This window comes from Salvelinus sp. IW2-2015, linkage group LG32, assembly GCF_002910315.2.
Source record: "Salvelinus sp. IW2-2015 linkage group LG32, ASM291031v2, whole genome shotgun sequence".
Classification (NCBI taxonomy): Eukaryota; Metazoa; Chordata; class Actinopteri; order Salmoniformes; family Salmonidae; genus Salvelinus; species Salvelinus sp. IW2-2015.
The window spans coordinates 12347222-12361209 of NC_036871.1; the positions used below are offsets into that span (position 1 = coordinate 12347222).

Consider the following 13988-nt stretch of genomic DNA (forward strand, 5'->3'; position numbering starts at 1 on the left):
GGTTCAGCTCTTCACAAACGGAGCTCACAATTTCATCAAGACAAACCTAATAAGGTGATATGTGTAAGGTCCTGAGTTTTTCCTGACCACATCATGGCATGACCAGGAAAAACTCTGGACCCAGAGGGTTACAAAATCCCATAAACTTTCCTTAAGTTCCCAGTTTGAGGATTTTCAGAAAATGTTTGAATTTTAGGAAGGTTTCTGGGAATGTTGCAAACCTAGCTATGAAAGTGACCTTAAGACACTCACATTCAGGTGCGCCTCATTCTGGACCTGGGCGGGAAGGCCGTTAGCAGCGTACTTGGCATCAGCCATGTTGCAAGTCATGTGCCATATGGCCTGGTCCAGGACCCAGGCTGGCCTCAGGTGGGGGGAGTTGACCAGGTTGTGGCCACACTCAGGGTGCTCCTTGATCCATGGGCTGTTGGCGGCTGCACATGGAAGGGAAAGGGGCCAATGCAAGAGTTACCACACAGACATCCTAAATGTTATGGAGGACATTGAGGCCTTTTGCCAAGGAATATTACAGCGGTTAATACAGAGGACAATGAAGGTTAATGGACTCTCCCTATGCAGACACTAGCTGATAATGTAAAAGCTAACCTTCTGTCAGTGGTAGGATAATCGTTGGGCATATGACTAAAATGGCTGTTGTACAGTGTATAGTGAAAGTCTACACACCCCTTGCACAGTCTTCACATTTTGCTGCCTTAAAATTAAATATATATTTTTTTAAATATTTAACCTTTATTTAACTAGGCAAGTCAGTTAAGAACAAATTCTTATTTACAATGACGGCCTACCCCGGCCAAACCCGGATGACGCTGGGCCAAATGTGCGCTGCCCTATGGGACTCCCGATCACGGCCAGATGTGATACAGCCTGGATTCGAACCAGGAACTGTAGTGACGCCTCTTGCACTGAGATACAGTGCCTTAGACCGCTGCGGCACTCGGGAGCCCCAAAAAAGAGGATTCATTTAATTTTTTTAAAACAAATGTACACAACCTACTCCACATTTTCAAAGTGTAAAAAAGTATAGAAATGTTTCCAAATGAATAAATACATTTTAAAAAGTTGTCTTGATTGCATATGTCTTCACACCCCAGAGTTAATACTTGTTCGAAGCACCTTCGGAAGCCATTACAGCTGTCGATAATATTGAGTAAGATTCGAGCCCGGGTTGTGAGTACGAAAAGCATTCTAACCATAGTGTGTGCCTGCTTATGATATGAGCACATATGACAGAAAAGGGAAAAATTAACAAAGGTTTTCTTAATGTTGCATCAAGTAACAGCAGAGCACACCCATTGGTTAACCCTGAGCTGCACTGAGCACAGAGCCAACCAGTAGCCAGCCCAGGTTGGGTGTCAGCTAGCACATGGCCTTTAAGCTGCCATGGAGATAAGGTTTCTCTGACCATTCAACCTTTTACAATACTGGGCCTGGGCCAGAGAATTCTGTTTTCAAGCCTTTATACTCTCCAAGCCTTATCTAGKTTTTTTTGAAGCAGGCTAACTACACTGCACTATAATAAATGACCCTCATTAGATAAACTTGCAAACCAAATAGGGTAACTGCACTAAACAGGAACAAGTAGACAATAGAAAAACAACTCAACTACTAGSACAAAAGAAACCAATTCTGAACCAATGGCAACGAGTCCCTTTGACGCAGGTTCTATTCAAAACACATCTAATCAATTGGAGCATGAGTCAATGATTTCATTCTCCCTTTTTAGTTTAGCATGCTAGTCACAAAGACTCCACATAGTGTCTGCCTGAACTGCTATGCAACAGCTTGACTTCAGAGCTGCACACAGTGGCTAGGTTGAAGTTCACCCATAACTAAGTTATGGCAGAATTATCGAGGGAGGGTATTTATAACACGGCACTCATCTTTAAAGCTTGCACTAGATCCTAGGACCATTTTTTTGCGACTGTGGCCTTTCAATAGTGGCCTTTCCCTAGTCTATATTCAGTCAGAGGCATGTAGTATGCACACCCATTGTGATATTAGGAGTTCTGCTATGGCAACTTAGTCAACACACGACACTATACAGATAACAACCCCCCCCCCCAAAAAAAGAAAATAATTTTCCTACATTCCCTAGAGTGGGAGTTTATAAATGTTGTACATGTAGAGGACTCTTAGGGGTGACTACTAAACTATGAATTGTGAGACCTGCCTGGCTCGCTGACAAACCCTGGTTATTTTCCTCTGAACTAACTGCTCTTTACGTATGGCCTCATTGTAACAGACTGCTGTAATCTACTGGGCAGCTAGTCGTTCAACCAAGGAGAGGGAGACACACACCCACGTCCATGCCCCATCCCACCACCACACCCACGTCCATGCCCCATCCCACCACCACCACCACCACCACCACCCACCCACGTTCATGCCCCATCCCACCACCACACCCACACGTCCATGCCCAATCCCACCACCACACCCCACGTTTCATGCCCCATCCCACCACCACACCCACGTTTCATGCCCCATCCCACCACCACACCCCACGTTCATGCCCCATCCACCACCACACCCACGTTCATGCCCCATCCCACCACCACCACCCCACGTTCATGCCCCATCCCACACCACACCCACGTTCATGCCCATACCCACCACCACACCCACGTTCATGCCCATCCCACCACCACACCCACGTTTATGCCCCAACCCACCACCACACCCACGTCCATGCCCCATCCCACCACCACACCCACGTCCATGCCCCATCCCACCACCACACCCACGTCCATGCCCCATCCCACCACCACACACACGTCCATGCTCTCCCGCAAACACACACGTAAAGCCCCTCCCCCGACACACGCACACCTGTGTGATTGTAGACCACATCAGTGATACAGATCATGTTCCACTCTTTCTTCAGTTTCTGCACCAACTCTCCCACATCTGTCCAGGTGTAGTTCTTTCCCGGAGGTGAAAACTCTGGGTTCAGGCTTAGTTGGTCAGCTAGGGAGTAGCAGGACCTGGATTTACCGAGCGTCTGCAGAGGCGTAAAGTGGATCATGTTGTAGCCTGGGAAACAAACAAAATATCTTAAAATCAACAATGTAATAAATGGGTACTATAAGAAATAACATGTTATAAGATATTATAAGACATATTCGAAGAAATTAGCTGAATGTTCTTTATTCACATACATGTTYAGTTTCATACAAACGACACAGGGAACACTGTCTATCATATGGCATCATTTATATTACTTCTGTCACTTACTAGATGCATGCATTTTGTAACCCGCCAGCATGTTGATGATTAACCTAGCCCTCTTTCAAGAATGGGATATTGCAGAATGACAAGGTGAAATGTAGTGTAAACATTGGCTTGGGACCTTGAACTACACTGCTGTCCATACGTGACCTAAGAAATTAGACTAACCCTGTTCATTGTGATTACATGGGATTCAAAATTCCAGGTGAGACAATGCACTAAAATAGTATTCTTCGCTCTTGATCCTGGAAGAGCGCCGTGTGCGCAGGCATTACACACCTGACCCACCTAATTTAGTTGATGACTAGTTGATCAATTGAATCGGGTATTAAAGTCCGGCGGTTGGAACAAATAAAGCCCTACACAGACTAGACAGCCTTCAAAAGGACACTACAGGTAAAGGCAGGCTTGCATAAGGGTGGACCCCTGTCCCCTGCTCTCTCACCAGACTCCTTAGCCACCCTCAGTCTGTCTGGCCAGTCATCCAGGTGTCCGAGGCATTTGGACAAGTAGGTCTGGATGGTGATACAATCCAGATGGACGTGGTGGTCGTCAGCTCCGGCGCGCAGCACTGGGTCCACCACCACGTAGCCACCGCCTGACTTCTCCTCGCGGCTGGGGGGGGGGGGTGAAAACATGTTGAATATTTAGTTAAAACATGAAGCTCCAATGAGTTGCCTAGTGATGTCGTGTCTCATAAAGAAATGAAATATGAATACTACATGTAGTCTGTATCACAATAGAGTCTCACCCGTGACCAAAGTTGTATTGGTACGATCCAGCGATCTGTAGGTCTAGGGAGCAGAACTTGTCACAGTCGTCCTCTCTTCCCGTGGGGTTGTGCCAGTCCAGGGCCCGGAAGGTGTGACGGTCAAAGTGTTCCCCTGGGGCGGGGTAGTTAGTCTGCACACGCACATGTTTCCCCTGGAGAGTAGGGCCCAGACGGAACTGGAGCTCAAAGCCTTAGAAGAAACATATAGTACAAACAGGCCTGAGGATACAATACATCTATATGAKACATTCCATAGCATATGATAAAAGTACACAACTCGACAGATRTTTCCTCAGGTATTACTCAGGTAACATCCCCAGATTGTAATGGCAGATCTAGCTAAAAGCATGGCGCAAGGCACATGGATCGAGTTWCGTCTCCCCATGATTTTGAATGCACCACTAACTGATACAATACCTTCCRATTTACAATTGTTAATTCAGGAAATTTTGCACATCGCTATTAATGAACCAGCTAACAAATTTGGGACCAATTTCCCAGACACATATTTAGCCTAGTCCCGGACAAAAAAAWTTATCTTCAATGGAGACTCTCTAATGAGATTACTTTTTAGTCCAGTATTTAGCTTAATCTGTGGAAACCACCCCCTTAAAGTCTAGTTGCCACCATGCCTGTTTTCAAAACCCAGACCGTAACACTCCAACCCTGTTGCCACTGTAAAGGGGATAGAAGCATGTCTTTAGTAGTTACACGATGCCTGCTAGCGAGAATTCAACGGTAGCCTACCATGTTGCTACTCTTTATGAACGGGTTAGAAAGGGTTAATAAATACCATGTAGACTATTAGTTATTAGTTAACAGCTAGATATAGGAATAACAAATTAGTGTGTTTACATGCACACTAGTAATTTTATATTAAACTAATTATGGCAGTAGGCCGAGTATGGCATTAGTCATGTAAACACCTTACTCTGCTTATCTTAAATCGGTGTAAGGGCATAACCAAAGTAAATATCCGCTGATTAAAACACATGGTTTTCGAGCAAACKTTCAAATTATTAGGACATGTCAACACCTTAAATCAGATTACATTAAAATCAGATCCAACAACAAAATCAAGGGCCTAGAAATCCGTGGCTTAAAAACAAAAGGTGTCATTGTACACTGATGATTCCTGTTTTCTTTTAAATCCACAATTAGAATCCCTCCACAGCCTCATAGAGGATCTAGATACTTTTCTAACCTCTCTGGATTACAACCAAATGATGCTAAGTTTACTTACTATATTAYGTACTGGATGACATTAAGTATTTAGTCAATATCCCAGTTTACCTATTTGCTTATGGGCTTGCTTACACCTAATGGCTTGTTTTGTAAATTATATGAGCAAAATATGTCATTTTATTTGGAAGGGCAAGCCAGACAAAATAAAAYGGGCCTATTTATATAATGAACATGACTTGAGGGCAGAAATGATTAAATATTAAAGCATTAAACATCTCACTTTAARGCTTCAGTCATACAAAAAGTTATACTTGGCCTTTTTCCCTTTATTCAGATTACAACCTCTCACTTTCAGTTATTTGAAAAGGAAACAATCTCCAAAATATCACTATTTTTTAAATAAGCCATATAAAGTTGGATGCAATTTCAGTTTAATCAATCAGAAAAGACAGAACACATATTACAACAAATATTATGATTAAACTCAAATATACGAATTGATGAAAAAAAACTATATTTTGGGAATAAAAAATAAAAAAGGTATGATCTTTGTAAATTATATCATAAATAGGACTGGTGGAGTGATATCACACATGCAGCTAATAAAAATATATGGAAATGTTTGCTTTACTCAGAATTACAACCAACTAATTGCAGCAATACCACAAAAAATGGAAGAGGCAAGTGGAAGGGGGAGAAAGTAAGGAACTTGTCTGTCCGACCTGCATTAAAGACCAAAACTAGCTAAAGAAAATTGTGATTAATAAAAAAGTATAGAAGTTCCATTTAAGGACCAAAAATTGACAGCTGTGCACACAGAAACTCAGCAAAAAAACATCCTCTCACTGTCAACTGTGTTTATTTTCAGCAAACTTAACATGTGTAAATATTTGTATGAACATAACAAGATTCAACATCTGAGACATAAACTGAACAAGTTCCACAGACATGTGACTAACAGAAATGGAATAATGTGTCCCTGAACAAAGGGGGGTCAAAATCAAAAGTAACAGTCAGTATCTGGTGTGGCCACCAGCTGCATTAAGTACTGCAGTGCATCTCCTCCTCATGGACTGCACCAGATTTGGCAGTTCTTGCTGTGAGATGTTACCCCACTCTCCTGACGTGCTCAATGGGATTGAGAACCGGGCTCCTGGCTGGCCATGGCGGAACACTGACATTCCTGTCTTGCAGGAAATCACGCACAGAACGAGCAATATGGCTGGTGGCATTGTCATGCTGGAGGGTCATGTCAGAATGAACCTGCAGGAAGGGTACCACATGAGGGAGAAGGATGTCTTCCCTGTAAAGCACAGCGTTGAGATTGCCTGCAATGACAACAAGCTCAGTCCGATGATGCTGTGCCACACCGCCCCAGACCATGAYGGACCCTCCACCTCCAAATCGATCCCGCTCCAGAGTACAGGCCTCGGTGTAACGCTCATTCCTTCGATGATAAACACGAATCCGACCATCATCCCTGGTGAGACAAAACCGCGACTTGTCAGTGAACAGGCCTACAAGCCCTCAGTCCAGCCTCCCTCAGCCTATTGCGAACAGTCTGAGCACTGATGGAGGGTTTGTGTGTTCCTGGTGTTGCTGTTGCCATCCTGTACCTGTCCCGCAGGTGTGATGTTCGGATGTACCGATCCTGTGCAGGTGTTGTTACACGTGGTCTGCCACTGCAAGCACGATCAGTTGTCCGTCCTGTCTCCCTGTAGCGCTGTCTTAGGCGTCTCACAGTACGGACATTGCAATTTATTGCCCTGGGCACATCTGTAGTCCTCATGCCTCCTTGCAGCATGCCTAAGGCACGTTCACGCAGATGAGCAGGGACCCTGGGCAWCTTTCTTTTGGTGTTTTTCAGAGTCAGTAGAAAGGCCTCTTTAGTGTCCTAAGTTTTCATAACTGTGACCTTAATTGCCTACCGTCTGTAAGCTGTTAGTGTCTTAACGACAGTTCCACAGGTGCATGTTCATTCACTGTTTATGGTTCATTGAACAAGCATGGGAGACAGTGTTGAAACCCTTTACAATAAAGATCTGTGAAGTTATTTGGATTTTTACTAATTATCTTTGAAAGACAGGGTCCTGAAAAATGGCCGTTTCTTTTATTGCTGAGCTTAGATTGCAGTTGGGAAGAGATTTTCGATTCCATGGCACATGGCTTATGAACTGATAAACAAAACAGCTCTGGATTCAAAACATAAGAGTTTTTCCATTTAAATTATTATATCAAATTCTTGCAACCAATAGAATGTTATATACAGTACCAGTCAAARGTTTGGACACACCTACTCATTCAAGGTTTTTAAAATAATTTTTACTATTTTCTACATTGTAGAATAATAGTGAAGACATCAAAACTATGAAATAACACATATGGAATCATGTAGTAACAAAAGAGTGTTCAACAAATCAAAATATATTTTATTTTTGAGATTCTTCAAAGTAACCACCCTTTGCCTTGATGACAGCTTTGCACACTCTTGGCATTCTCTCAACCAGCTCCATAGTCACCTGGAATGCATTTCAATTAACAGCTGTGCCTTGTTAAAAGTTCATTTGTGGAATTTCTTTCCTTCTTTATGCGTTTGAGCCAATCAGATGTGTATTTGGTAAAAGAACAAGTCCATATTATGGCAAGAACAGCTCAAATAAGCAAAGAGAAACCACAGTCCATCATTCATTTAAGACATGAAGGTCAGTCAATCCAGAAAATTTCAAGAACTTTGAAAGTTTCTTCAAGTGCAGTCGCGTGTGTGGTTCCCAACGTGAAGCATGGAGGAGGAGGTGTAATGTGTGGGGGTGCTTTGCTGGTGACACTGTCAGTGATTTATTTAGAATTCAAGGCACACTCAACCAGCATGGCTACCACAGCATTCTGTAGCGATACACCATCCCATCTGGTTTGCCCTTCGTGGGACTATCTTTTTTTTCTCAACAGGACAATGACCCAACACACCTCCAGGCTGTGTAAGGGCTATTTGACCAAGGAGGAGAGTGATGGAGTGCTGCATCAGATGACCTGGCCTCCACAATCACCCGACCTTATCCCAATTGAGATGGTTTGGGATGAGAAGGACCACAGAGTGAAGGGGGAAAAAATGAAATAAGACTGTTGGAAAAACATTCCAGGTGAAGTTGGTTGAGAGAATGCCAAGAGTGTGCAAAGCTGTCATCAAGGCAAAGRGKGGCTACTTTGAAGAATCTCAAATATAAAAACGTGTTCAACACTTTTTTGTTTACTACATGATTCCGTTATTTCATAGTTTTGATGTCTTCACTATTATTTTACAATGTAGAAAATAGCAAAAATAAAGAAAAACCTTGAAAGAGTAGGTGTGTCTAAACTTTTGACTGGTACTGTATATATTTACAAAAGAAAATATGGGAGATTGGAAATTATGCAGACAATTACATTGATGGAAGCCACAATCTATCTGCAATATTAAAGCTGATCTACCTCTCCCAAAAGTTGAAACAAATAAAACAGGTAGCCTGATTTCAGATGTGTCCATGAAAAAAGGATTATTATAAAAATAGTTATTTCTGCAAAGCATGTAAACATTTAAATCAAACTACTACAGAGCATTTGGAAAGTATTCAGACCCCTTCCCTTTTTCCACATTTTGTTACGTTACAGCTTTACTCTAAAATGGATAAAAAAWTTAAAAATCCTCATCAATCTACACACAATACCCATAATGACAAAGCGAAAATAGGTTTAGAAATTTTTGCAAATYTATTAAAAATAAAAAACAGAACACCTTATTTACAGAAGTATTCAGACTCTTTGATAGGAGACCTCAGGTGTATCCTGTTTCCATTGATCATCCTTGAGATGTTTCTACAACTTGATTGGGGTCCACCTGTGCTAAATTCAATTGATTGGACATGATTTAGAAAGGCACACACCTGTCTATATAAGGTCCCACAGTTGACAGTGCATGTCAGAGCAAAAACCAAGCCATGAGGTTGAAGGAATTGTCCGTAGAGCTCCAAGAGAGGATTGTGTCAAGGCACAGATCAGGGGAAGGGTATCAAAAAAAATCTGCAGCATTGAAGGTCTACAAGAACACAGTGGCCTCCATCCTTCTCAAATTGAAKAAGTTTGGAACCACCAAGACTCTTCCTAGAGCTGGCCACCCGGCCAAACTGAGAAATCGGGGGAGAAGGGCCTTGGTCAGGGAGGTGACAAAGAACCCGATTGTCACTCTGACAGAGCTCCAGAGTTCCTCTGTGGAGATGGGAGAACCTTCCAGAAGGCCAACCATCTCTGTAGCACTCTACCAATCCAACCTTTACGGAGCAAAGAACAGAGAGATCCTTGATGAAAACCTGCTCCAGAGCGCTCAGGACCTCAGACTGGGGCGAAGGTTCACCTTCCAACAGGACAACAACCCTAAGCACACAGACAAGACAATGCAGGAGTGGCTTCGGAACAAGTCTCTGAATGTCCTTGAGCGGCCCAGCCAGAGCCCAGACTTGAACCCGATCGAACATCTCTGGAGAGACCGGAAAATAGCTGTGCAGCGACGCTCCCCATCCAACCTGACAGAGCTTGAGAGTATCTGCAGAGAGGACTGGGAGAAATTGCCCAAATACAGGTGTGCCAAGTTTGTAGCGTCATACCCAAGAAGACTCGAGGCTGTAATCGCTGCCAAATATGCTTCAACAAAGTACTGAGTAAAGGGTCTGAATACTTATGTAAAAGTGATATTTCTGTTTTTAATAAATTTGCCAAAACTTCTAAAAACGTGTTTTTGCTTTGTCATTAGTGTGTATTGTGTGTAGATTGATCAGGGAAAAAAACAATGTAATCCATTTTAGAATAAGGCTGTAATGTAACAAAAATGTAGAAAAAGTCAAGGGGTCTGAATACTTTCTGAATTCCCTGTATATTAATCTGACTATTCACAATAATCATATTATAGTGTGCGTGTAACTAAACAAATTCTTTCTGATCTCTGAAAATAGGTTCCGCTAATAAGCTCAGCAGCAGCTGCCTTATCAAGTGTGGTTGAGCCTGCACAGTTGCTCAACTGGGAGATTCTGAGTGATACCGGATCTCTACTTGTTCAATCCGGTTTTCGCTGTGCATCTGTAGCTGTGGTTTATGAAAAGAATCGACAATGAAAGTAGTTATTCAAACCCTCTAAACCAGAATCTTCTCTTAAAGAAGCAAACTATGTTGGATATGTCTCATAATAGTCTCACGTTACCAGATATCACACAGGATTAAAACGACTGAATGGCTGCGACGAGGCTATTTGACACAATGTATAGTGTGAGTGCTATCTAGAAAACGTTGTTGGATTTCGAATAATGGAAATCTTGGATGACCAAAAGGTGTCTGAATCCATGCAATAATTTGGACTACAATAAACTAAAAGACAACTCTCACATCACAACAACAAAAGAACAAAATGTAGAAAAAACTGCAACGCAACAAGACTAGGACATGTGTACATGTCCGCCTGCACCCACACTCCCCAATTCCCATGGGCTAGCTACAGAAATAGCACACTGGCAAATATTTCTACCAGTATCATATTTAAATACCACGKAAAATATCACGTTATTCTCATTCTCAATAAGTCAATACCATGGTAGCCTAAGCCATGCATAAACGGGAAATAATGTCCAGGTACCTTGGTCCAGGCGGAAGAGTGTCCTTCCCAGCTGTTCCATATCTCTGAGGACCAGGACTCTGACTTGTTTCGCCTGGAGGGACATTTTGACTTTCCCTATATAGGACGCCCTTTACTGTACAGGGGATGATGCTTTGGAATTTTAGTTCTCGAGACCCCCTTGTGGAAAAAAAGGAGAGTCATGTGTCACCAGCTATCAGCCCATGTTTCCAAATACATTCATATTGACATTTGACTCACATCTTTCTCTCTCCACATAAGCTACATATATTTGTGAACATTCAACAACATTTTAAATTCTGTTGTACAGTCTGAGGCCAGTCTATTCCCCAGAATATGCATGGCTACATCACAACCAGTTGAAAATTGAAGCAATTAACATAAGTTCTATTCCAGCTGTCTAAAAATAGTTACATTTTAGCAGCAGCCTATTACAGTTTGTAACATAATATTGTTGACACATTGTGACGGCTCACATGATGTGGTTGAAATTGGACTAGTGGATCAAGTTCTTAAAGATCAATGCATTTGTAATTTGAAAAGTCACTACAAAGGTGAAGTGCTTAGAAGTGGAGCTATCAGCCTTATCCAAAAGTGGAAAACATGTGCAAACTAAATCAAAACGTACAGTTCCAGTCAAAGGTTTGGACACATCTACTCATTCAAGGGTCTCTTAAATTGTTTTACTATTTTCTACATTGTAGAATAATAGCGAAGACATCAAACTTATGAAATAACACATATGGAATCATGTAGTAACCAAAAAAGTGTTCAACAAATCAAAATATATTTTATATTTGAGATTCTTCAAAGTAGCCACCCTTTGCCTTGATGACAGCTTTGCACACACTTGGCATTCTCTCAACCAGCTTCGAGGTAGTCACCTGTAATGCATTTCAATTAACAGCTGTGTCTTGTTAAAAGTTAATTTGTGGAATGTCTTTCCTTCTAAATGTGTTTGAGCCAATCAGTTGTGTTGTGACAAGGCAGGGTTGGTATACAGAAGATAGCCCTATTTGGTAAAAGACCAAGTCCATTATATGGCAAGAACAGCTCAAATAAGCAAAGATAAATTACAGTCCATCATTACTTTAAGACATGAAGGTCAGTCAATCTGGAAAATGTCAAGAACTTTGAAAGTTTCTTCAAGTGCAGTCGCAAAAACCAAGCGCTATGATGAAACTGACTCTCATGAGGACCACCACAGGAAAGGAAAACCCAAAGTCACCTCTGCTGCAGAGGATAAGTTCATTAGTTACCAGCAATTGCAGCCCAAATAAATGCTTCACAGAGTTCYAAGTAACAAACACATCTCAACATTAACTGTTCAGAGGATACTGCGTGAATTAGGCCTTCATGGTTGAATTGCTGCAAAGAAACCACTACTAAAGGACACCAATAATAAGAAGAGACTTCCTTGGGCCAAAAAACACAAGCAATGGACATTAGACGGAAATCTGTCCTTCGGTCTGATGAGTCCAAATTTGAGATTTTTGGTTCCAACCGCCGTGTCTTTGTGAGACGCAGAGCGGGTGAACGGATGATCTCTGCATATGTAGTTCCCACCGTGAAGCAAGGCGGAGGATGTGTAATGGTGTGGGGGTGCTTTGCTGGTGACACTGTCAGTGATTTATTTAGAATTCAAGGCACACTTAACCAACATGGCTGGCACACTTAACCAACATGGCTACCACAGCATTCTGCACGATACACACCTCCAGTCTGTGTAAGGGCTATTTGACCAAGAAGGAGAGTGATGGAGTGCTGCATCAGATGACCTGGCCTCCACAATCACCCGACCTCAACCCAATTAAAGATAGTTTGGGATGAGTTGGATTGCAGAGTGAAAGAAAAGCAGCCAACAAGTGCTCAGCATATGTGGGAACTCCTTCAAGACTGTTGGGAAGGAATTCCAGGTGAAGCTGGTTGAGAGAATGCCAAGAGTGTGCAAAGCTGTCATCAAGGCAAAGGGTGGCTACTTTGAAGAATATAAAATATGTTTTGATTTGTTTAACACTTTTTTGGTTACTACATGATTCCATATGTGTTATTTCATAGTTTTGATGTTTTCACTATTATTCTACAATGTAGAATATAGTAAAATCAAAGAAAAACCCTTGAATTAGTAGGTGTGTCCAAACTTTTGACTGGTACTGTATTTCCACATCCAGTTTAAATTTGGTCCATATCAACTAAATTCGGAAGACTTAAGTTTTCATCCCTTTTAGTTCACTGCAAGTATCCAACGGCTTCTCTCGCATACAACACACACTGTCAACATGCCCCTACTTGATGTTGCACAGCGCATGTGTCCATATTTAAAAGAGCAATTCCGCCATTTTTCAACATCATATTCATAACGTCCAGCACCAAACCAGTGTTTACATATGTGAAACCAGCACGTCTCTATGATCTGTGGTTAAAAAATTAAGGCTCTAAAAAATATAATTTTCTGTGACATTGCAGGGTAGGATTAGAAGTAAAACACTGATTTTCAAAGGGTATTTTCTTGCTCCCTRTGTCACTGTAAATCTCAGTGTTTAAAAATCACTGTTTATTTTTTATTTATTAACTACCATGTCATCAGGTATACATTTTTAACTTTACATTTGTTTCTCAAAAAATTAGATGCGCCTTTGTCACGTATACTGACACTGGTATTGTGCTGGGAATGATGAAAACGAGGTTGACAAGACTGGTGGACTTGCCCTTTAACTCATAACTCATTCTCGATTAAGTCGAGAATTTAGTCGGTTAAAAAGGCCAACAAAACTATTTTAAATGCTCGGTCTACCGTGTGCAGTCTGTCTGTCCCTATATAAGGACCAAGCAGGCAACTTGCTTCGTTTGTAAACAATGTCTCGTTCTGGGACGAAACAAGCAGTCAACCACAAAACCTGACTCTGCAAGATGCGCACAAAGCAGTGTTGAAGCATTATGGTTAGCTTACAAACTGTCAAAAAGCAAACGTTATGCATCTGTTACATTCAACTTCATATACTCAATCCATCGTGAAGAGTCGCTTGAGTGTCACTTGTAAAGATAGAGTTTACAGGCTTAATTGTACCTAGTTTGAAGAAGAGGCTTGTCATCTGAGGGGAACGTATCAATGTTGCATGAACCTTTACC

General features: G+C 41.8%; 1 protein-coding gene across 3 annotated transcripts in view; it reads right to left on the reverse strand.

Moving 5' to 3' along the window:
- The window catches only part of LOC111956742 (glycogen debranching enzyme), a 33923-nt gene extending 19935 nt beyond the window's left edge, over window positions 1–13988 (reverse strand). For 2 of the 3 annotated variants that reach the window (XM_023977313.1, XM_023977310.1), the window contains exons 1-6: window positions 13927–13988; window positions 10860–11018; window positions 4001–4211; window positions 3695–3864; window positions 2851–3054; window positions 253–434 (exon numbers count right to left, since the gene is read on the reverse strand). In XM_023977313.1, coding sequence (XP_023833081.1) covers window positions 253–434; window positions 2851–3054; window positions 3695–3864; window positions 4001–4211; window positions 10860–10944 — 852 coding nt within the window. In that variant the 5' untranslated portion in view covers window positions 10945–11018; window positions 13927–13988. Of the gene's footprint in view, window positions 1–252; window positions 435–2850; window positions 3055–3694; window positions 3865–4000; window positions 4212–10859; window positions 11019–13844; window positions 13867–13926 lie in introns of those variants that run through there. The other variant, XM_023977312.2, reaches the window with a different exon arrangement.